Source organism: Rhinichthys klamathensis, unplaced genomic scaffold (genome assembly GCF_029890125.1).
Source record: "Rhinichthys klamathensis goyatoka isolate OS25496 unplaced genomic scaffold, OSU_Roscu_1.1 h1tg000121l_1, whole genome shotgun sequence".
NCBI classification, from domain to species: domain Eukaryota; kingdom Metazoa; phylum Chordata; class Actinopteri; order Cypriniformes; family Leuciscidae; genus Rhinichthys; species Rhinichthys klamathensis.
In genome coordinates, this window is record NW_026606658.1 from 3,018,907 (window position 1) to 3,039,840 (window position 20,934).

The 20,934-nt window shown below is 36.3% G+C and overlaps 2 protein-coding genes across 5 annotated transcripts in view; both read left to right on the forward strand.

Moving 5' to 3' along the window:
* Positions 1-14,207, forward strand: part of afap1 (actin filament associated protein 1) — a 70,853-nt gene extending 56,646 nt beyond the window's left edge. For 2 of the 3 annotated variants that reach the window (XM_056255535.1, XM_056255534.1), the window contains exons 9-19: positions 492-641; positions 2,124-2,335; positions 2,561-2,706; positions 4,183-4,300; positions 4,452-4,685; positions 8,020-8,140; positions 8,637-8,801; positions 11,400-11,590; positions 11,715-11,879; positions 12,024-13,941; positions 13,995-14,207. In XM_056255535.1, the coding sequence (XP_056111510.1) occupies positions 492-641; positions 2,124-2,335; positions 2,561-2,706; positions 4,183-4,300; positions 4,452-4,685; positions 8,020-8,140; positions 8,637-8,801; positions 11,400-11,590; positions 11,715-11,879; positions 12,024-12,050 (1,529 nt within the window). In that variant the 3' untranslated portion in view covers positions 12,051-13,941; positions 13,995-14,207. The remainder of the gene's footprint in view (positions 1-491; positions 642-2,123; positions 2,336-2,560; positions 2,707-4,182; positions 4,301-4,451; positions 4,686-8,019; positions 8,141-8,636; positions 8,802-11,399; positions 11,591-11,714; positions 11,880-12,023; positions 13,942-13,994) is intronic. The other variant, XM_056255536.1, reaches the window with a different exon arrangement.
* Positions 14,208-15,417: 1,210 nt separating this feature from the next.
* rab18a (RAB18A, member RAS oncogene family) lies at positions 15,418-20,713 on the forward strand. Of its 2 annotated transcripts, XM_056255553.1 has the most exons (8): positions 15,418-15,617; positions 15,985-16,040; positions 16,972-17,033; positions 17,342-17,414; positions 17,653-17,771; positions 18,079-18,145; positions 19,777-19,977; positions 20,112-20,713. In XM_056255553.1, the coding sequence occupies exons 1-7, from the start codon at positions 15,550-15,552 to the stop codon at positions 19,947-19,949; spliced, it is 618 nt and encodes a 205-aa protein (XP_056111528.1). In that variant the 5' UTR covers positions 15,418-15,549; the 3' UTR covers positions 19,950-19,977; positions 20,112-20,713. The 2 variants fall into 2 exon arrangements, with proteins under 2 accessions (XP_056111528.1, XP_056111527.1); XM_056255552.1 differs by lacking the exon at positions 20,112-20,713 and having other exon boundaries at positions 15,419-15,617; positions 19,777-20,034.
* Positions 20,714-20,934: the final 221 nt, after the last annotated feature.

Below are 20,934 nucleotides of genomic sequence, written 5' to 3' on the forward strand. Positions count from 1 at the left end.
AGAATGAGAAAAGCCTGTAATTTGCTGTGCTGTACATGTCTTACACATGTTAACCCAGTCCAGTTTCTTTTCACTTTCAGTGCTCAAGGTTGTTTTTCTAGATCATTTTTTTTCTTACAATAACCACAGACCACACTCCTCAGAAAAAAGCATCTGAACAACTTTGAGAAGAATGGAATCGGTTTCACGCACTGTTTAGGATTTAGATTAGTATGTAGACATGTGTCCAGTCATTGTCAGTTCAACCCCTTTCTCTCTGTCCTAAATTACTAACATTTTAAAGTGAACAGATTGCCATTTGTCATTTTCCATAATTCAGTCTTTTTCCCACCAAATACTTCTCACAAACAAAATGTTTTCCAAACCAATCTCTTGTTATAGTTGAAACACCAATGGGTTTCTAGATATCTAGCATATCTGTATAATATATCACATTATAAAATCCCATACATATATTTCAATCTCTGACACTAATTTGCCTTTTTTTGCAGCCAAAGGCAAGAAGAACTCTAAATCTGATCAGAAAGGAACTGTGGGACGTGTGACTGGAAAGAAAATCACTAAAATCATAAGCCTGGGCAAGAAGAAACCATCTACAGATGAACAGACCTCATCAGCGGAGGAGGATGTCCCAACATGTGGTGAGCGGTTGCAATACCATTTTCATATACACTACTATTCAAAGGTTTGTAGGTTGGTACCATTTTTTTAATGTTTTTGAAATAAGACTCTTATGCTCACCAAGGCTGCATTTATTAGATCAAAAATACAGTAAATTCAGTCATATTGCAAAAGATTATTACAATTTATAATAACTGTTTTCATTTTAATATATTTTAAGATATTATTTATTCTTGTGATGGCAAAGCTGAATTTTCATTAGCCATTACTCCAGTCTTCCAGGATTCTTTGATGAATAAAAGAACAGCATTTATTTGAAAACAATTTATTTACGCACTTAATCCAGCATAAACTCCGGCACAATCTGCATATTTTTGAACGTTCAAGGCAAATGTTTCTAGCTGAACCTCACAGTGATTGGCGGCCGCCCTGCATTCTTCTCTTGATATTTGCATAAAGTCAAGAATTGCCCCACCTTTTGACACTCTCGGCTGCCCTCAATGCTTTTTCCGGTCCACTGTCAATTCACTGCGTGAGTGTAAAGCTCAACTTCAACATTTAATTGAAAATGCTTGCTCTGCTCGTTCCTTGCCAGTGTTGCTTCTGATTGCTTTTAGAAGAAAAAGCTGCCCACAACTGCTGGTTTGTAATAATAAAATATTAACGAAACATATTTGGCAAACGATCCAGTGCGTATCTGTATTTGCGCCCTGGAGAGCGTCAAAGGTTTCTATTTACAACATGTTTTTGCAGCGTTGAGCATTGTAGCTAATCCCAAACATATCTGTTGATTTCTTGAACGCAATGGCCAATCAGAGGTGTTTATGTTAGAATCCACTCACCGCTCAAAACGGCAGTTTTTGTTCAGTGCGGAGATCTGCACACTTGCAAATCCTCTCATTATAACAAACAAAGTGTAGACATGATGTAAATAAATGATTCATTGTGCAGTGTAGACAGCTTCAGTGATTATAACGGAACTTTGTGAGATCACGATTAACTAAAATGAGTGACAGCTTTTTTGTCATTATAAAGGGAGCGCTCTTTGCACGCTTTCTGCCATGCCAAATCACATCAGGCATGCAGTAGCCTATGCTTTCTTTTCTGTTAATTAACAGTGCTTTGTGAATTGATATGCTTTAATAACAAATAATTTATCAGGAGTGTTTATTCTGGGATGTGTAGGTTGTGTTTAGACGGTTTTAACTTGATTTCATGGACGTACTTAAAAAAAATCTATGTAATATTTCATTTTAAATGGAAGTGTATATTCATAGTTTGTTTTATTCATAGGAAGTATATTCATAGGAAGTGTATATTCATAGTTTTATTATCCCTTTTCCCTAAAAATATGAATATGAAAAATCAACTGAAAATATAAATTCTGCAATTTTTTAAATATTGATTTCCCCATCCCTACCCCTGTCAACAACAACTTTCCATACTGTTTGTGTGTCTCTTGGCTGTCATTTAAATCTCTCGACCCAATCCTTCATTAACAGGCTATCTGAACGTGCTGTCCAATAACCGCTGGAGAGAGCGCTGGTGCCAGCTAAAAGACAACCAGCTGTTGCTGCACAAAGACCGGGCAGATCTGAAGACACACATGGCCTCTCTGCCGCTACGGGGGTGTGAGGTCATTCCAGGGCTGGACTCCAAACATCCCTTCGCCTTCCGTCTGCTGCGCAACGGACAGGAGGTGGCTGTTCTGGAGGTACGGGCCAAGTGCCTCAGCTCTTGCGGGGCAATTAATGTGTCTGAAACTGGACCTCAGGGCAGGGATTAGATGGATGGTTAGGTTGGCTGGCTCTCGTAATGATGTCAGTGGTGTATCATGTGTTGAGTGGATTTGCAGAGATTGCATAGATTAGTGCTTTATTTGTCTCATATTCCACTGACACTCATTAATTGCGTCTTTCCTCACTCTTTTCTCCATCAGGCCTCATCCTCTGAGAGTATGGGAAGGTGGTTAGGGGTCTTGTTGGCCGAAACGGGCTCCACTACAGATCCTGCTGCACTGCACTACGATTACATTGACGTAGAGACCACTGCGAATGTCATTCAACTGGCCAAGCAGTCATTTTGGTGAGAAGCCAGTATTGCTAAAAATATTTTTATTAGCATGCTAGTAACTTTTTCCTAGCCTACTTTTTTCAACATGTAGCAGTAGTATTTTTCATGTCACAATGTATTGCTCTGCAAGTGAACGCCGTCTTGTGGTGCCATCTCAAAGAGGCACAGAATCTCTTTCTCTGACCTTTTTCTGGTCTGTTCCATGCTGGTGGAATGACCTGCCCAACTCAAGCAGAGATGCTGAGTCCGTGGCCATTTTCAGGAAACTGCTGAAGACGCATCTTTTTCGGCAACATTTGATCCATTGATACTAACACTTTATCTTCTAATCTATATCTATTATCTTTATAAAAAAAAATTTTTTCTCATTTTAAGTCGCTTTGGATAAAAGCGTCTGCTAAATGAGTAAATGTAAATGTAATGTAAATGTATTGCAGACATAGCTTTACAGCCAAGTGAGCTGAGGTAATAAACATGCTCTCTTAAACTCTATCGTACAATATAGTTTTGGAAAGTCTGGTTTATTTTACTCAACTTGTTCATTTGGAGAGAGTTCGTTAATTGAAATATGTTCGTTCTCTTCCTAGAGAAATATTTCTGTCATTAATTTATATATCATGATATATACAGTAGTCAACATTTGAAGTGGATCAAAAAAGTTGACTTGTTGACTACTGTATATATATATGTATAATACTGTATATATAAAATATGTTTCATATTTGTACACTACCATTTAAAAAGTTTTTTTTTTTTTTTTTTTTTACAAGAATGAATACTTTTCTTAACTAAGATGCATTAAATTGAATAAACAATTAAAGGACAGTAAAGAGTTTTATAATGTTACAAAAGTTTTCTCTAAATGCTGTGCTGGTCTTTTCTTTCTATTCATTAAAGAATCCTGAAAAATGTATCACAGTTTCCAGAAAAATATTAAGCAGTACAACTGTTGGGCAAGTGATATTCTCATTCACTCGCCCCTTCAACAAGTGTTAATGTCGAGCCCTGCAGTATATCTTAAACAGTGGATATCTTTATCTTATTCCTATTTTAACACTGATAATAATAAGAGATGTTTCTTGAGCAGTAATGCCTGCTCAAAATTGCCATCACAGGAATAAACTACATTTTAAAATATGTAAAGTTATTTTAAATTGTAATAATATTTTACAATATCATTTTTTATCAAGTAAATGCACCCTTTCCAAAAACGTAAAAATTTCTTACAGACCAAACTTTTAAACGGTGATGTATATTTTTAAAATATATTCACCCTTTTAATAGCTACTGTTTTTATATGTTATTTTGTAAATTTTTTTATAGTAGCTTGACTATAGTTTGAAGTACTTGACTCTCGAGTGGCTTGTAGCTTTTCAAGCTACAGTTTTGAAGTATCTTCCCCAACGGTACTGTTTAAAGTTAGAGTTGGAGTTCTCTGTGACATTTGTATATGTACAGGTAGTAATGAACGTATGTATGTGTTCTCAGTTTCACCAGTAAGCGTGCAGTTTCTCCAAACCCATACCTGGATAACCCGGTCAATGGTTACGCCTGCCCCTCAGGGGTCGCTCTGCATTATGATGATGTGCCCTGCATCAATGGATCGGTATGCAACTTCACAACCTTTAAATCCATTAAATTCTCGCCTTCATTTCTAATCCTGCCTAACTCCTCTCCGTTCCTGATCCTCCCTAACTTCTCTCTTCTCTTTCTCTTCTAATCACTTTTCTCTTGCTTGCACGCTTGCGATACGGAAGGTACCAGATGCGCACTACTCCACCCCAGCTTCAGGGGACCATCGTTGGAAAGAAGAGTCTAATTATGAGAATACAGACCTTTATGAAAACATGCCCTCCCCCAAACTAGCAACACGCTACTCCCCCAAATCCACCCGCCCGTCATTTTCCACAGGGCATTACAACACACCGCTCTCCACCAAATCTCTGTCCTCTTCCTCCTCTCCCTCAGCTGCTAATACTAAAACTAACCAGGTGACTAACCCAGTCTAACACAGTACAGGGCTTGAGATTAAAGGGTTAGTTTACCCATAATTTACTCACCCTCAAGCCATCCTAGGTGTACATGACTTTCTTCTTTCAGCCAAACACAATCATAGGTATAATAAAAAATATCCTGGCTCTTCCAAGCTTTATAATGGGAGTGAATAGTAACTGAGATTTTGAAAAAAAGGCATCCATCCATCATAAAAGTAATCCATACGACTCCAGTGTGTTAATAAAGGCCTTCTGAAGTGAAGCGGTGCATTTTTGTAAGAAAAATATCCATATTTATGACTTTATAAACTAGAATCACTGGGTTCCGTGCTCGAGTCGAGTTCCGGCCGAAGAGTGACCTCTGACCCAACGTATGAATTGGGTGCAGAGCAGAGCCATAGAGAGAAAGAGTTGCGACACGCTTTGATGTCGCCGCGACGGCTGTCACGTGGTTCATGTAAGCCCCAATAGTTCCAAAACATACGCGGGCTGTCATGTTCTTCTATGGACAGACAGCAGCGATTGCATTATTAAACGGTAAATATAAAATAAAACACACACCCAAGTACTTTTTAAGCTGTTATTGCATTTTGTTAATGTCAGTTTTGCATTTGGAGAGGCAGGGTGACAACTTAGATAAGTTTTAGGCTATAATTTTGGAGGGAAAAGCTTAGTGTTCATGTTCGCATGGGTAGTAGCACTGGCTTTAGCGGCTCTAACTTAACTTTTCCATGTCATTCATCTGATGATGGACGTCTCATGATATTTATTTTAGCACAACTGGGCTGTATTAGGCTATTGATTCCCGTGATCTTGCTTATAAATTCCGATTCAGCCATTAGCCTAACTTCGTGATCACGCAAAGAGGTCTGCAGTCCGTTCAGAACTCCAACCAACATAAAATATAAATAATTACGCTGTGCATGTACAAATGAACGATTTAGGAGGGAAATAGACTGCTCCCATAACGTAGAAAGCAACGACTATATACAGCAATGTTCGGTAAATATTCAACCGAAAAATATTCTTCATAAAATTAAACCGGAGAGATAGTTAATGAGTGAATTAACTATGTTCCTAAATACATATAAGCACATATATGCATAACCCTAACCCATTTAAATAAATGAATTGTGTATGTGTGTGTGTGTATGTATAATATTATATATAGGCTATATATACATACATATAAAATATTATTAAAAATATTATATACTACAGACTAGATTCACGAGAGGTCGGCTAATGTGTTTCATTAATTTATCAGCGAGCGTACTTCGGAAGCACTGAATATGAATGGGGTTCAATGCTGGAACTATCAGTGTTTGGAACTATTGGCTGCTCCACGACACGCGTTACTTCCGCATTCCAAAGTTCCTATGGCGGTCTATGGGAGTGTCACAACTCTTTCTCTCTATGGCTCTGGTGCAGAGGATAGAGAAAAACAAAACACTGGTCACAAATTGGAAGTCTAAAACGGGAATCTTTAAAGGGAAATGACGGATAAGTTTCAGTTTGTTGCCTAGCCCGCGAGAGGCATCTACTTACACCTAAGTTTACACTACTCCTGCATCCTACGTCATATGCTGGAACTTGACTCTCTCGCGTAAACGTGCAGACGGACGTTACCGAAAGCTTCACTTCACTTCAGAAGGCCTTTATTAACACCCTGGAGCCGTATAGATTACTTTTTATGATGGATGATGTGCTTTTTTGGGCTTCAAAATCTCAGTTACTATTCACTCCCATTATAAAGCTTGCAAGAGCCATGATATTTTTTAACATAACTCCGACTGTGTTTGGCTGAAAGAAGAAAGTCATATACACCAAGGATGGCTTATGGGTGAGTAAATTATGGGATCATTTTCATTTTTAGTTGAACTTTTATTTTTACTGAAGTAATATTCTTATCAGTGTTCTATCAGTTTGTATACTTAAATCAGCATATTTGTGATATTTGCCCACTCTAAAAAATGCTGGGTTGTTTCAACCCAAATTTGGGTCAAATATGGACAAACCCAAATGTTGGGTTAAAAATGCAATTAAAACATTTTCAGTTGAAAGTGAAATTTGAAGTTGGGTTAAAATTTTTAATTACATTTTTAACCCAACATTTGGGTTTGTCCATATTTTACCCAAATTTGGGTTAAAACAACCCAGCATTGTTTAGAGGATTTACAGTAAATGTTTTACCTTTTATAAAGCAATTTTCCTTATTAAATGTTTACTTTATCTTTCATGTCAAATTCTTAAATTGTATCAATCAATACATTTAGAATAATAAGACACTAAGGGGCTATTACCAATCAAATGAAATTCATCTTTCCACTGCAGAGGAAACAAGCTGCATCTGAAGCATTTTGATTTATTTAAACAGACTGTTTAATGAAGCTCATGAATACATTTACACTGCACTTTTAAAAGCGCATAAATAATGCTATGAAATTAATGTTTTAAATATATATATATATATTTTATATGTATATATACAAATATGAAATGTTGGAAAAAATGCAATTATACTTTTAAATATAAATCTAAACCGCCAATAGTGGCAAATTACTGTCTTAATGAGTGAGTCATTGAGTCCTTCGTTCATCCATTTAAACAATTTGTTTAAACAACTGATTCGTTCAAGAATGAAGCAAGTGCAACCCTCAACTGCCTCAACCTTGTTACCACCAGTAAAATCAGAATCATTCTCATATATTTGGTGGCCCAAGTTTCGGTGCTTCCCTAGTTATTTTTTGTTGTTGATGTTTTAATCAGGCTACTTGTCCAGTTGGGCAAGTCAAATTCTCATTCAGTTACCCCTTCAACAAGCACACAAAAGCGTTAGTGTCGAGCCTTGCAGTATATATTAAACAGTGGATATATTTATCTCATTCCTATTTGAAGTTAATATTATTACCAAACATAGAATGGAAATAAACACAGTGTATGCTGCATAGTGCTTGCATTATGGACCACCCAGCTCCAGAAATGACTGCTTTTGATCTATATAATACCCATGTCTGTGTGGCCATGGCCTTGAATTGGATAGGTCAGGGATAGAAAAAAGGATTTCTGCCAGCTTATAGTATAACTCAAATAAAATGTCCCCTCTAGCAACATGTGTGGTTCAATAGATGTGGTTTGCAGAAGAAACCTTTGTAAAAGTATCTGTTATGAAGTATCAATCTTAGAACTAAATCACAAATCACACACTTAAAATGTAACAGGTGTTGACAGCGAAATCAAAGTTCTTATATATCAGTTTCTTAGTAGCCCACGTATCAATTTGACCTTTTTTGTGTTCAAAAGCTCACATGCGTTTCTTTCTTCCAATCAGCTGAAAGGAAAGAAAGGCCTGATCACCAATGGGTTCGCTGCAAAGCAGAAGTTGGACAAGAACCAGCCCAAAAAGGCCAATGGAATTAGCAGCACTCTGCCAGTGAAACGCAACAACTCTAGTAAGAGATTTTAACATACGAGAGCACATCTGATAGATAATCTCAAAATGAGCTCTTCCTTTTTTATAACTGGACATTCGCTGAAACAAAACTAAGCAGACATTAAGTCTGCATCCATTATCCTAGCTATTACACCACTAATTTCTTTCAAGGAAAAAGAAGCCACACAGATTTGTGGAGAATGCCGGTATGTGGAAATTGCAGTGCAGTGGACAGCAGTGGATCTGTTGACATGCTCTTTTGTAAACTCAATCACCCCAAATTCCATTTCAGACAGGCAGTCAGTCAGTCACAGACATCGTAACTATCCAGTGCCCATTTACGTGGACTCGCAAATATTTGAATTTGGTACACTGTACATTCTGCCTGCCTTTTAATCTGCGTTTGTGGTCTCAGAGGCCTTTAATGCCATAAGAAAAATCTGGATCCAAATGTTTAAAATGGAGTGATTTTCTAATGGTTTACTTTAATTATAATGCATCATTAACCTTCACAGGTGTGGATCAGTATAAGTACGGGAAAAACAGAGTGGAAGCAGATGCCAAGAAACTCCAAACGAAAGAGGATGAGCTGATGAAGAGGAAGCAGGAGATTCGAAACCGCCTGACCCAGCTGAAAAAAGAGAGGAAGGACCTCCGCACTGCTATAGAGAACAACACAGGTGAGGATACTGTATGGCATTTGAGTTTGATTGAATCTGTGTCAGTGTCAATGACAAATGAGAGTGTTACAAAAAGGAAGTCTATTTTAAAAAAGTTTGTAAAAATTAGCTCTTTGTATTCATGTTATTTTCATATGATTTAAAAAAAAAAAAAACTTTTTTAACAAAAGTTTTATATTCTAAAATTGTGATTTTAACCATCAAGTGAAAAGTAAGTTAAACATAGTTTCCTTATACACTACCGTTCAAAAGTTTGGGGTCAAAAATATTTTTTTTTTAAGAAGTTAGTATTTTTATTCAGCAAGGCTCAAAGGATCAAAAGTGACAGTAAAGACATTTATAATGTTACAAAATATTTTTATTTCAAATAATGTATATCATTGATGACATCATTTTTTACAGAACTGCTTTATAGATGAAATGATAGATTTCATATAGATTCAGTTTACAACGGAACTGAATCAACACTAAACTGACTTCAGCTGAACAACAGCCAAAATGCATCGTTTTCCTGTTATCACTGTAAAGCTGCTTTGAAACGATCTGTATTGTAAAAAGCGCTATGTAAATAAAGGTGACTTGACTTGACTTTTTGAGGAAAAAAATCCTAAAAAAATAAATGCATCATAGTTTCCACAAAAATATTAAAGGGATACTTCACCAAAATTTTTTAATTCTGTCATCATTTACTCACCCTCAAGTTGTTGCAAACCTGTATGAGTTTCTTTCTTCTGCTGAACACCAAGGTAGATATTTTGAAGAACTTTTGGAACCAAACAGTTGTTTGGCACCATTGACTTCCATAGTATTTTTTTTTTCTACTATGGAAGTCAATGGTGCCAAACAACTGTGAGTAAATGATGACAAAATTTCCATTTTTTGGTGAAGTATCCCTTTAAGCAGCACAACTATTTTCAACATTGATAATTATAATAAACGACCCCACACTTTTAAACTGTAGTGTATTTAGAATGTACTCTTTGTATTTATGTTGGTTTCTTATGGATTTAGTAAAACCTTCATGTGCAAAAGTAAAAACATATTTTCATTATACCTTAAAGCTGCAGTCCGTAGCTTTTGCTCTTTGTCGCCATCTCTCTGTTCGAAATCTGTAACTGCAGTGATTCGCGGAATTATCATCTTTACGTGGGTTGTGAATCAGCATGAAACAGCGCGGATGAACACAGTGCTTTGAGGCGATTGGTGCTGTCAGTCACCGCGCTGTGTGCTACTGGCATTCAGAGTCACAGATTCACTTTTTGAAAGTTTGACCAACATAAGAATTTTCATAAGAAAATGTCTTCTGAACAAGTTAGTAACATCCATTTTTGTTCTGACCAACTAAGGGGGAAAAAGCATTCGACATGATAAGCTTCGTTAGATTTAATCAACGCGATTTACAGCAACCGTGCAAATTATAGCCTACTTTGTTCTCAAATTGTTCATGTTAACAACATCACATCAGCATAGCGTGACTAATGTTAAAAATTTAATGTGTTTTATGGTTACCTGTGTAGCTAGTTCAGAATTCATATTCTCCATAAAAGCAAAACGAGAAAGGCACAACAAAGGAAACTCCATAACTGTGAATTAAGCAAACGTACTGTTACACGATTGAACTATTGAAATGTCTTACTTGTTCAACAGAAAAAAGCCGTCTCTTCTTCCGTTTTGAACCCCTTCAAAACACGGAGTTCACGCACTTTTCAAAAGCCCCGCCGATGTTTAAATCCTTGTGTTCGCATGAGACGGTTTCTTTCTCTTTCTCTAGCCACCTTAAATCCGAAGTACGAAGTCTTTTGGGTTTTATAACTGCCGAATCTCCAGTTGACACTGATGATTGTTGTTTGGATCTTTCTGGATGCCATAAGTTTAATTATGTAAAGTGCTGCGAGAAAAGCCTATACATCTAAACATCTCGTCACGCGCAGTATAGCCGGCTAGCCGAAACTCCTTCTTTATGTGTACGGGTGTGACGTCATGACGCAAAGACATGCTCGAATTTCCCGCGGAAACCCACCAGTACCACTGGAATTAAAATCATTATTACAAGCTAACCGTTTTGAATCTAGCTATGGCAAGCAGATAGTTTTGACCACTGGCAGAATATGTTTTTTTTTAATATAATTATTTTGGATTATTTTTAACTTAAAAAAGTTACGGACAGCAGCTTTAAATACACATTTTAATCATTATTTTTAAAAGTTTTTTTTTGTTTATTTTTAATGTAAAAGTGTATTCATTCATAAATAAAATATCATTACCGGTAAGTTATTTGAGGGTTATACCACACGGCCATTTACAACCTGAACTAACATTGCCTTGTTATAAAAAAAAAACAATTATCTGATATTTTTGGAGACTTGCTGCCCTTGACATACAGTCATGAAGGTTTTTCAGGTGTGACATCATTTTCTCTTTAATTTTTGTTTCCCTGTTATGACTCTCCTCATTAGTTGTACCACGTTTGATTTGGCACACAAATGTTTTGCCATGTGACTTTAAATTCAGCAGCAGTATTGAAAATGAGATGCAGCATTAGTGCAAATTGTCTCTTAAATGACAGCTATAACCTCACCCTCTGTTTATTCCACCCAGGCAAGCGTTCTCTGGCATCTTTGACAGAGAGACTTAAGAAAGTGGAGGATGAATGCAAACTAAAAGAGGATGAACGAGTCAGTCTGGAGCTGGAACTGACGGAGGTGAAGGAGAGTCTGAAGAAAGCCCTGAATGGTGGCGTCACCCTGGGCCTGACCATTGAACCCAAAACGGGCAGCTCCAGCCCACAGGTCTGGAAAAACAGCAACAATTTCTCCAATATAGACATGATGTAATGCTAACTGTAGGTTTGTGTCGCGCTCAGTTCTTGGTGATAAAGAAAAGCAAGTATCAAAATGCCTCGTCTGTCTTTAGTCTCCAGTGTTAATGAGGCGAACGGTGGACAACTCGCCCATCTCCAGCTGTGACACCAGTGACACTGAGACCTGCTCTCTGCCAGTCAACAGCGCGTCTCTGCTGCGCCGCCAGACACAACAGAAAGCCTCACCTGTGCGAGGACACGTCCTCAGGAAAGCCAAGGTCAGTAACTACATAACGCTTATTTTACACATCACATATGTAATAAAAGCATGAGCCTTCAATTGCATTTACTTTAGAATGTTTACAGTGCATATATTTTCCCCTATGAACTCAATCTGTATTCTTTTTTTCTTTTTTTTGCAGGAATGGGAGATGAAATCTGGCACATAAGTTCTTTTCCTCCTACTTTTCAATTTCATTATATCTATTTATTTAATTTTGTCCATATATGAGTAATGTTGAAATTTAATTGACTGAACCATAGACACTATTTTCCAGAATGAATTCTGGAAGACTTTGACTGAGTCCGGTGCCGTTTTATCATTATAGCACTATCATTGGACTATGGTTTGACTAGAGCTATTAATTTACATTTACATGTATCAGGTTTATTAAAAGCGACTTACAAATGAGGGGCCAACAGCTGTGCCACAATACCAAATTTCAGTAGTAAACTATAACAATACAAAAACACCACCGTTCAAAAGCTTGAGGTCAGTAATATTTGTTTTTATTTTTAAAGAAATTAATACTTTTATTCAGCAAGGATGCATTCAATTGATCGAAAGTGACAGTTAAGATATTTATAATGTTATAAAACGATCCTACATTTTTTTTAGCAATTTCCACAATAATCAACATGGATTATAATAAGAAATGTTTATTTAGCACTAAATCAGTATACTAGAATGATTTCTGAAGGATCATGTGACACTAAAGACTGGAGTAATGATGCTGAAAATTCAGCTTTGCAACCACAGGAATAAACGTCATTTTAAAATATATTAAAATAGAAAACAGTTATTTTACATTGTAATAACATTTCATTATATTACTGTTTTTACTGTGTTTTGGATCAAATAAATGCAGCCTTGCAGCAGAAGAGATTTCTTCGTTATCATGACATGAACACAGAACATGTCAGATTATGGTCCATAACTTACAATCTAAATATTATGCGCGCAAAGCTCACTGGTCTCAGTTGGTAATCACTTAAAAGTCTATAAGTCTGTTTATTTCTTCAACAAGAAGCCATTAATGGAAGACAAAATCTCCAAGTATTTATTTGTAAATGTTTAAGTAAATATAAGCTTTTCTGTGTTTGTCTGTTGATGTTTAGTAATGCCTTTCATTTGGCTTCACACTAGTTGTAGAGAGCAGCTATGTCTTAAGATAAATGTAAATTAAAGAACGTGATCACTCAAAGCTTGTTCTTTTCAGAAAAAGCGTAATCTGGATGAAAGTATTTTACCAGCGTTGTCTCCTCCTCCTCGGTGTCTGGCCCATTATTTTCAATCCAGTGGTCAGGCCAAACTTTTGGGTATGTTAACAACAGCCCATGGGGAACAGGGCAGCTCAGGCCAGGGTGTGGTCCTCTGTTGGCCGACTGCTCTGGAAACTGGGTCTGAAAGTACAGCACTTCCCCTCCACCGAACACACTGCATCCACTGCACTGAAACTGCAATGCGTCATACACTGACAGTTAAACATGCACTGTATGCTTGCACAAAGAAGCGTGCATACAGTATGTTAAGTTTCATTCAGTTGTTATTTGTGCATGTGCAGGTGTAAGTAATCTATTTGCTTCCAAAAACCAAATGTTTGGTTAAACAAAAGAATGAAAAGTTCAGGCTATAGCATCCTGATATGTTTTGACCACTCAAAAGTCCAGTCACCTGACATACTGAAAATGGTGCTTTTAAGCAATGCTTAAACCATTCACTCCTAATTCAGCCAGATCATGGAGTCTTGGTGCTTAATTTAGATATTAATGTTCAAGGCACATTTATAACTCTGTTTATTTTGCAGTAATCGTCAGCTTTTGATTTGAGGCTACATATTTTCAAGCTACGCTACACGCCGGGTGCTGTGTAAATATAATTGTACTTTTTCTACTTGGGGGCCCATAGGTCTTTAGAGCTTTTCTTTATCCAGTCATTTTGTAAAAGTCAGCTCTGGATGAAACCTTGGTATGTAGAGAAATCTCTTTAGAAGTTATCTTTGTCTCCAGTTCAAAGTAGATGGGATGCTTCAATCTTTCTGCACAACTGCTTATTCTTTGGTCAGAGTGATTTACTGATTTGACACAGTAAAACTGTAAAATAAAACCTTTAGGTTCAGTCTGCTTTCAGCCTCACTTTGCAGAAATAAAGTAATGTGGAATGTGAACAGTTTTGCTTTAAATGTCATTTTGCTTTGAGGGTTGGAGTAAAGACTGAATTGTTTGTTTTGCACCTTATGTATTACTTAGTTTTATTTTGCTGATGACTGTTGTCAACTTGGCAACAAAAGGACTGTACATAGAAATAAACTGCTTTTAAAAATGTGCTTGTGTGTGTATGATTATGTACCAATGTGTGTATTCACTGTAAATGCCGTGATAGACCACAGCTGGCAACATTTTCATATTTATGAAACTATTTACAGTCCCAATGACCTGGGGTCTCATGTGCGCATATTTCATCCTAAAGTTTGCATACGCACAAAAGTTTTCAGATTTATTATAGAACAATGCGTACGACACAGAACCTGCGCAAAATTCCCTTTATAAAACCCAGTCAGCAGTAGATTGTGCGTACATGCATCTCCTCCCCGAAATGACCATATGCTTAAAACGCCTAGTTTTAAACTCGGCATAATTGCCGTATATTCCCATCTACGTGATTCTTTTCTTCAAGCATTTAATAATATATATATTAAAAAAAATCTACAAGACATTAGGAAAATATGAGCTAGCAGGCTATAAATGCAATTTGTGCAAATTTTAATAAATCCCGATATGTGCATGGAAAATTGCCTACGCACATTTCAATCGATTTCAATGCATTTTTTGTGCAGATGCAACGTACATCAGGCAGGCACCATGGCACTCATAGGCTGTGTTTTCATGCCACCATACTGATTATATTAAAAATTTTCCTCAGATTTTATTTCACAACGATCTAGTCACAGAGTCTAATAAGATGAGGAAGATGTAAAGTTCCCTTTAATTGTGACAAACAGATCCCACACAGAGTAATTCTGGCGTCCAGTGAGTGACACACAGAACACTGGCGACCTCATGCGTACGCAGATTAAACAATCAAAATAACAAGTTTTACCATAACAGATATGTTTATCTGCCCATTTCGATTTGTGTAAAAACAATTCTCATATTTTAACTCCTCTGTATTTTTTATCTCAACTGCAGTTAAAGTTTATTACTCACTGGCAATGACTGTTTAAGTGCAGAATATTCAGATTGCTCAATTTATGTGGCTTTATCACTTGGTATCTGTTACTTTTCTCATCGCTGAATGGAATGGATCAATCAGTAGTGAAACTAATTTTCAAATAAAGAGTCGTTTTTAAATAAAGATTTTTTTTAAATTTAATTAAAAAAATTATAGAAATATTGGGGGATTTACATTTGTATGTTAGGAACAAAATTTTGAAATTAACAAATTAAACGATTGTACTTTGTAAATTGTTATCTACAAATGTCTGCAAATAAATGGAAAACTCCGCTAGAGGGCAGAACTGTGTTTCTCAAATGTTTACCACCATCGAGAGATTTTTACCGAAGAAGAGAGAAACGTTTAACCCTCGAATAATAGTTTTCTCCTTCCATTTTAATATTTTATTTACATCGACAGTATTTTTTAGCACGCAGTGGAATTTTCCTGTAAAGATGAATGAGGATATTTTGACCACTCTGAAAATACTGATCATTGGAGAAAGCGGGGTGGGCAAATCCAGGTATGAGATTTAAGAGACTTCTGGTTTACAGATGTCAGCTAATAGAATAACAGCAACAACAACTCACACACTGCTTATTAAAACAATCTCACCTAGATCTCTAGCTTATTAAAACCATCTCACCTAGCTTTAGAACTCTAGCTTATTAAAACCATCTCACCTAGCATTAGGCTCTGGATGTTTGTAAATATTTAAAGAATTGATCTATTCTTCTCAAATTCCCATTACACATATAACATATATATGCAGATGTGGGCAACTTTGTAAATGTCTGGTTGTTTCTATTAAGAAGAAAAGTTGTCTCTTTTATAATGCTTTATACTAAGCTGCTAACCACATTTCCTTTCCCCTCTTCTCTCTCTCTCAGTCTTCTTTTAAGATTTACAGATGATACGTTTGATCCAGAAATTGGTGCAACAATTGGTAAGTGTGTTAAGTCAAATATGACTATAAATAAGGTAATGATGATAGAGGCCCAGCACACATAAAAACAGAGGTTTAAACCTCTGAAGTGAAGTCTCTGCTGGTCTTACTTGAAAAACAGCTTTGCTGGCATTGTTGAAAATCTGGAACAAAAAGTACCATTTTAAATATTGAAAAAGGTATATTATGCTTGTCAAATCCTGTTTGACAGCTACACTTTTCACTAGTGTCTTTACAATGGAGATCAATGTATAATCTACTGGTTCTTACCTTATATGTTATGGAAATGAATGAGTTGCCAAAGCCGTGGCCGTCACTTTGACACATTTAGGTTGACGTGTGTTGGTGTGACTGCCGTTTTCTTTTCAAAGCCCCCCAATTCAATCCAAACCAAACCACAGTCCAGATCTCCTTCTTTGGCTTCCTCTGGTAAATCTGTCAGTGCTGTGTTGAAATGCAGGAGTATTTCATGCCTCCAGATCTTTCATTCACAGAGTGCTGAGAGATTTATTCCCCTGTCAACTTTACACATACTTTCATTTTTCTTTTATGAATGTAAATCACTTATGTTTGTAAGTGATGTGGCTTTGTTGAGTGATAAGACAGGTGGTCGAGTCGTCCTATTTTCTTTTTTATCAGTATGCAATAAACCCACAATTCCCCATTCAGCTGTAAATTCTGGTCTTTCTAACTTTAGTCTCTCTGGGTTTGTTGCCGGACAAATATCTGGGCCCATCAAAAATTAAATCTGCCTCACTAAATATGTATGGTTTTACCATAAACCTCATAAAGCATCTAGACTGTATTTCCCTATTTTGAATTGTTTTAGAAATATTTTTCCTGTACAAATTTGCTAATGTGTCTGTTTCACACACATACACAACATTTCTTTTCAATGTGTTTTAAACTGATAAATTGATTTTCCATTAAGGTGTTGATTTTAAGGTGAAAACCCTGGCTGTGGATGGAAACAGAGCAAAGCTAGCAATATGGGTGAGTAGTCAACTATGTTTATCTCTCTGTCTTATGAGTTTAGAGGAGCACCGATTTATGTTTTGGTTAGGTTAACTATTTTTCCACTCTTTTTGATTGTTAGTTAGTTAGACATTTATTCTCCAGGAAAACAGGTATTAGTTTGGACATTACTGAATGGGACATACATGTATAAACGGTTGGCTGTGTTTCACTAACATACCACAAGATGGCAGTGTTGTTCCTTCCTTCATTCCCTAACGAAGTCTACTCTTTTCTTTTTTTTAACACCATTTCACTTAAAGGCTGATTTTGTTTAATGTTTACAGGACACTGCAGGTCAGGAACGTTTTCGAACTTTAACACCCAGTTACTACAGAGGAGCTCAGGGTGTCATTCTGGGTAAGCAAGCATGAACAAAACTGTTTTTTTCACTACTATACAATTAAAAAAAACATGAAAACTTTTTGCTGCTTTATATTGATCCAAAGTGTTTATGTAACCAGCGCAATTACAGTCTGATAAAATGGAATGGTGTCAAATGTTGTAATTTATATTTGTCTGATTTAAGCATAAATCTAATTTAATGTGTACTTAACTATCGCCTATTTAATGTTGTTGTCATATTGTGTCTTTTAAGTGTATGATGTCACTAGGCGGGAGACTTTTGCTAAGTTGGAGAATTGGTTGAATGAGCTGGACACATACTGTACAAGAAACGACCTTGTCAAGATGCTTGTGGGAAACAAAATTGATAAGGTAAGTTACACTTTATGCATTTTTATTTATTTATATATATAGCTAATACAGACTTTCAATATATTGTCATATATTTTCCTATATATTCCCATATATTTCTTTAAAACACCTGCCTACACCCAGTTCATAAAGCCTGACAGACAGATCTGCTCTGTGTTTGCTATTTCAGCTTCATTTCTACACTGCTTTATATGTATCTACAGAAAAGTAGTAGTTATTCTGGATTAAATAATGGACATGGAAAAACCCTTCCTGTATTTGTAACTCTAATAAAAAAACAATGACTGATTTTTCTCTCTTTGTGCAGGAAGACCGTGAGATAGAGCGAGACGAGGGTCTGAAGTTTGCTAGAAAACATTCCATGCTTTTCATAGGTGAGTTGTCACTAGGATGTTCCCTTCATACTGTGATGAATTACTCATGAACCCTCATTTACTAAAACATTAGCTTTAAATAGGAATGCATTGCCCTTTTACTTTGGTTTCAGTTCCCATATTTCATTTCAAGATTCATCACCTTCACACATGGAACAATCAGACTTTTGACGTAAGCTAGTTTATTCAACGGCCGTAATACACACAGGTTACTATTTTTAAACACTTGGGCCCATTTGCTTAAAACAAAGATTATGTTATTTAATTGAAAGATGGATTATTTGTATAAGTTGAGCATTCATTTATTATGACAGTAAATTCAAGTCAGACTTTACAATGGTTCTGATTTATTTCTCATTTGAGCTTGTGTAATCGTAACAGTCCTGTATATGTATTTGTGGGTGACGTCCTGCATTCTTCTGCGCTGTGGGTTTGGTTTGTAAGTCATGTGACACGCCTCATGAGTGGGTATGTAAGCAGCAATCTGTCTGAATTAGCCGTGAAGCCCTCACACCAAATGAAATCTGCAGATGGACAATATGGCCGCAGCCCATGTGCTGGAGTCCAATGCTGCTTCTTTTTTTTTCTTCTTTTTTTTTTTTTTAAATGTAATGTTTCCTATCCCCTTCTACTTTCTACTGACTTTTAATATTAAAACCCAAGTGTTTCTTGCACTCCATACCTAAAGTTTGGAGTCAGTAAGATTTTTTTTAAATGAAAATGAATTGAACACATTTGTTCAGCAAGGAGACATTAAACTGTTTAAAATCAACAGTAAATATACTTTTACATTGTTTCTATTTCAAATAAATGCTGTTCTTTTGAACTTTTATTCATCAAAGAATCCTACAAATATATCATGGTTTCCACAAAAATATTAAGCAGCACAACTGTTTGCAACATTGATAATAATAGGAAATTTTATATTAAAATGATTTTAGAATGAAAATTCTTCATCTTTGTTATCAAAGGAATAAATTACATTAAAACAATGAAATTGAAATAGAAAACAGTTATTTTACTATTTAACAGTAGTACTGTTTTACTGTTTTTTTTTTTTTTAATCAAATAACTGCAGCCTTGGTGAGCATAAGAGACTTCTTTCAAAAACATAAAAAAATCTTAAAGACCAAACCTTTTAAACAATGTGTGTGTGCATATATAAATATATAAATTGCTAATATATCTGTATAATACAGTATATGTTATACTTTTTTTACAGTGTCTAATTCTATTTTGGAGTGACAATCATAAAATGGATTTATTATGGACTTATATCTCTGCTGGTGCCTTTGACGTCACAACTCAGGATAGTAGCTAGTTAAAGTTTTTGTGGTGATATCCAATCAGCATTATCATGTTGTCATTTTTCTGTGGCTCCTTAGTGATTGGTCTCATGTCATAGATTTCTCCAGGTGATATAGTCTGTGTAGTGTTTGTACACATGTCTCACTCTCTCACTCTCTCACTCTCTCTCTCTCTCTCTCTCTCTCTCTCTCTCTCTCTCTCTCTCTCTCTCTCTCTCTCTCTCTCTCTCTCTCTCTCTCTCTCTCTCTCTCTCTCTCTCTCTCTCTCTCTCTCTCTCTCTCTCTCTCTCTCTCTCTCTCTCTCTCTCTCTTTCATTCATGCAGAGGCCAGTGCTAAGACGAGGGATGGTGTTCAATGTGCATTTGAGGAGCTGGTGGAGAAAATCCTGCAGACTCCTGGCTTGTGGGAGAGTGTGCACAAGACAAGAGGAGTTGCCCTGTCTGAACTCTCTCAAACTGGTCAAGGAGGCTGTGGGGGATATTGCTCACTTCTCTAACCCACAAACTGGTGTCTAAATAGTGCAGGTTAGATTAGTTAACACACACACGTACACAAGCAAAGGTGTCATAAGAAAACAGTCATATCACACTTAAAGCATTGCTCATTTAACAGAGCGACACATACAAGGATGCTGGCTGGAAAACTTTATATGCCTTAGGGATGACATTTATTTAAAGAACTCTATTGACGGCATGCTCATCGTTTGTATTCAGGAGAGGGATAAAAAAGCTTGATTACTCCATTATACCTCAGATCAGTTTGCTTTTTGGTTTGTATATTTCTCGTAATGTTTTACTTTGTTTTGTCCCAGTGCCTGTGTTTCTTATTTAGTGAGAGGTAAACACTCATCAGTCTAACTCGACCTTTCAAACTGCTGGAATGAGACCTCAGTAGAACACAGATTTCCATCAACATGCCCTCGCTTGATGTCTGCAACATGCGGAACACCATTCTGTCTTTATCTGTCTATCTTTGCATCCCACTTTTTCCTACTGTCAGTCACTTGTTAACTCTCTTTCCTCGCTCTCGGTACATGTATCTGTCTTCAATTCAGTTCTATCTCTGTTTCTCCACGTCCCTCAGTCTCTACAGAATAATAGTTACCAAGGTTTTGGATCTGTATTTTACTACTTTTATTGATTTGGACCGCCCACTTAAAAATGTGTTTTTGAAGGGTTTATAAATCAAACAGATTGGCACAATGAATCTCTATTACACGCATAAACACAGGGTAAAAAATAACTAGAATAGAGAGGAATCGATGGAAAAGGTTCATTTCTTTCTGTTCGCCTGCAGACTCATGGACAGTGTAACACTTACTGTCCTGACATGTCTGTCCATCTCAGAGAAAGGAAAAAAATTGTTTAAAAATCCTTCGAGTGAGTCATTGGGGTGTGACTATAGATGGCTGGTTTTCACATGCACACAAATGGAACAAAAGAACAAATTTAGAAATAATAAATGTTCCCCCAAAAAATGTA

Coding starts and splice junctions, on each gene's coding strand:
- rab18a (XM_056255553.1), top strand. CDS start 15,550: ATGAATGAGGATATTTTGACCACTCTGAAAATACTGATCATTGGAGAA. Junction 17,415..17,652: donor AGCTCAGGGTGTCATTCTGG/GTAAGCAAGCAT, acceptor GTGTCTTTTAAG/TGTATGATGTCACTAGGCGG. Junction 18,146..19,776: donor ACATTCCATGCTTTTCATAG/GTGAGTTGTCAC, acceptor TCATTCATGCAG/AGGCCAGTGCTAAGACGAGG.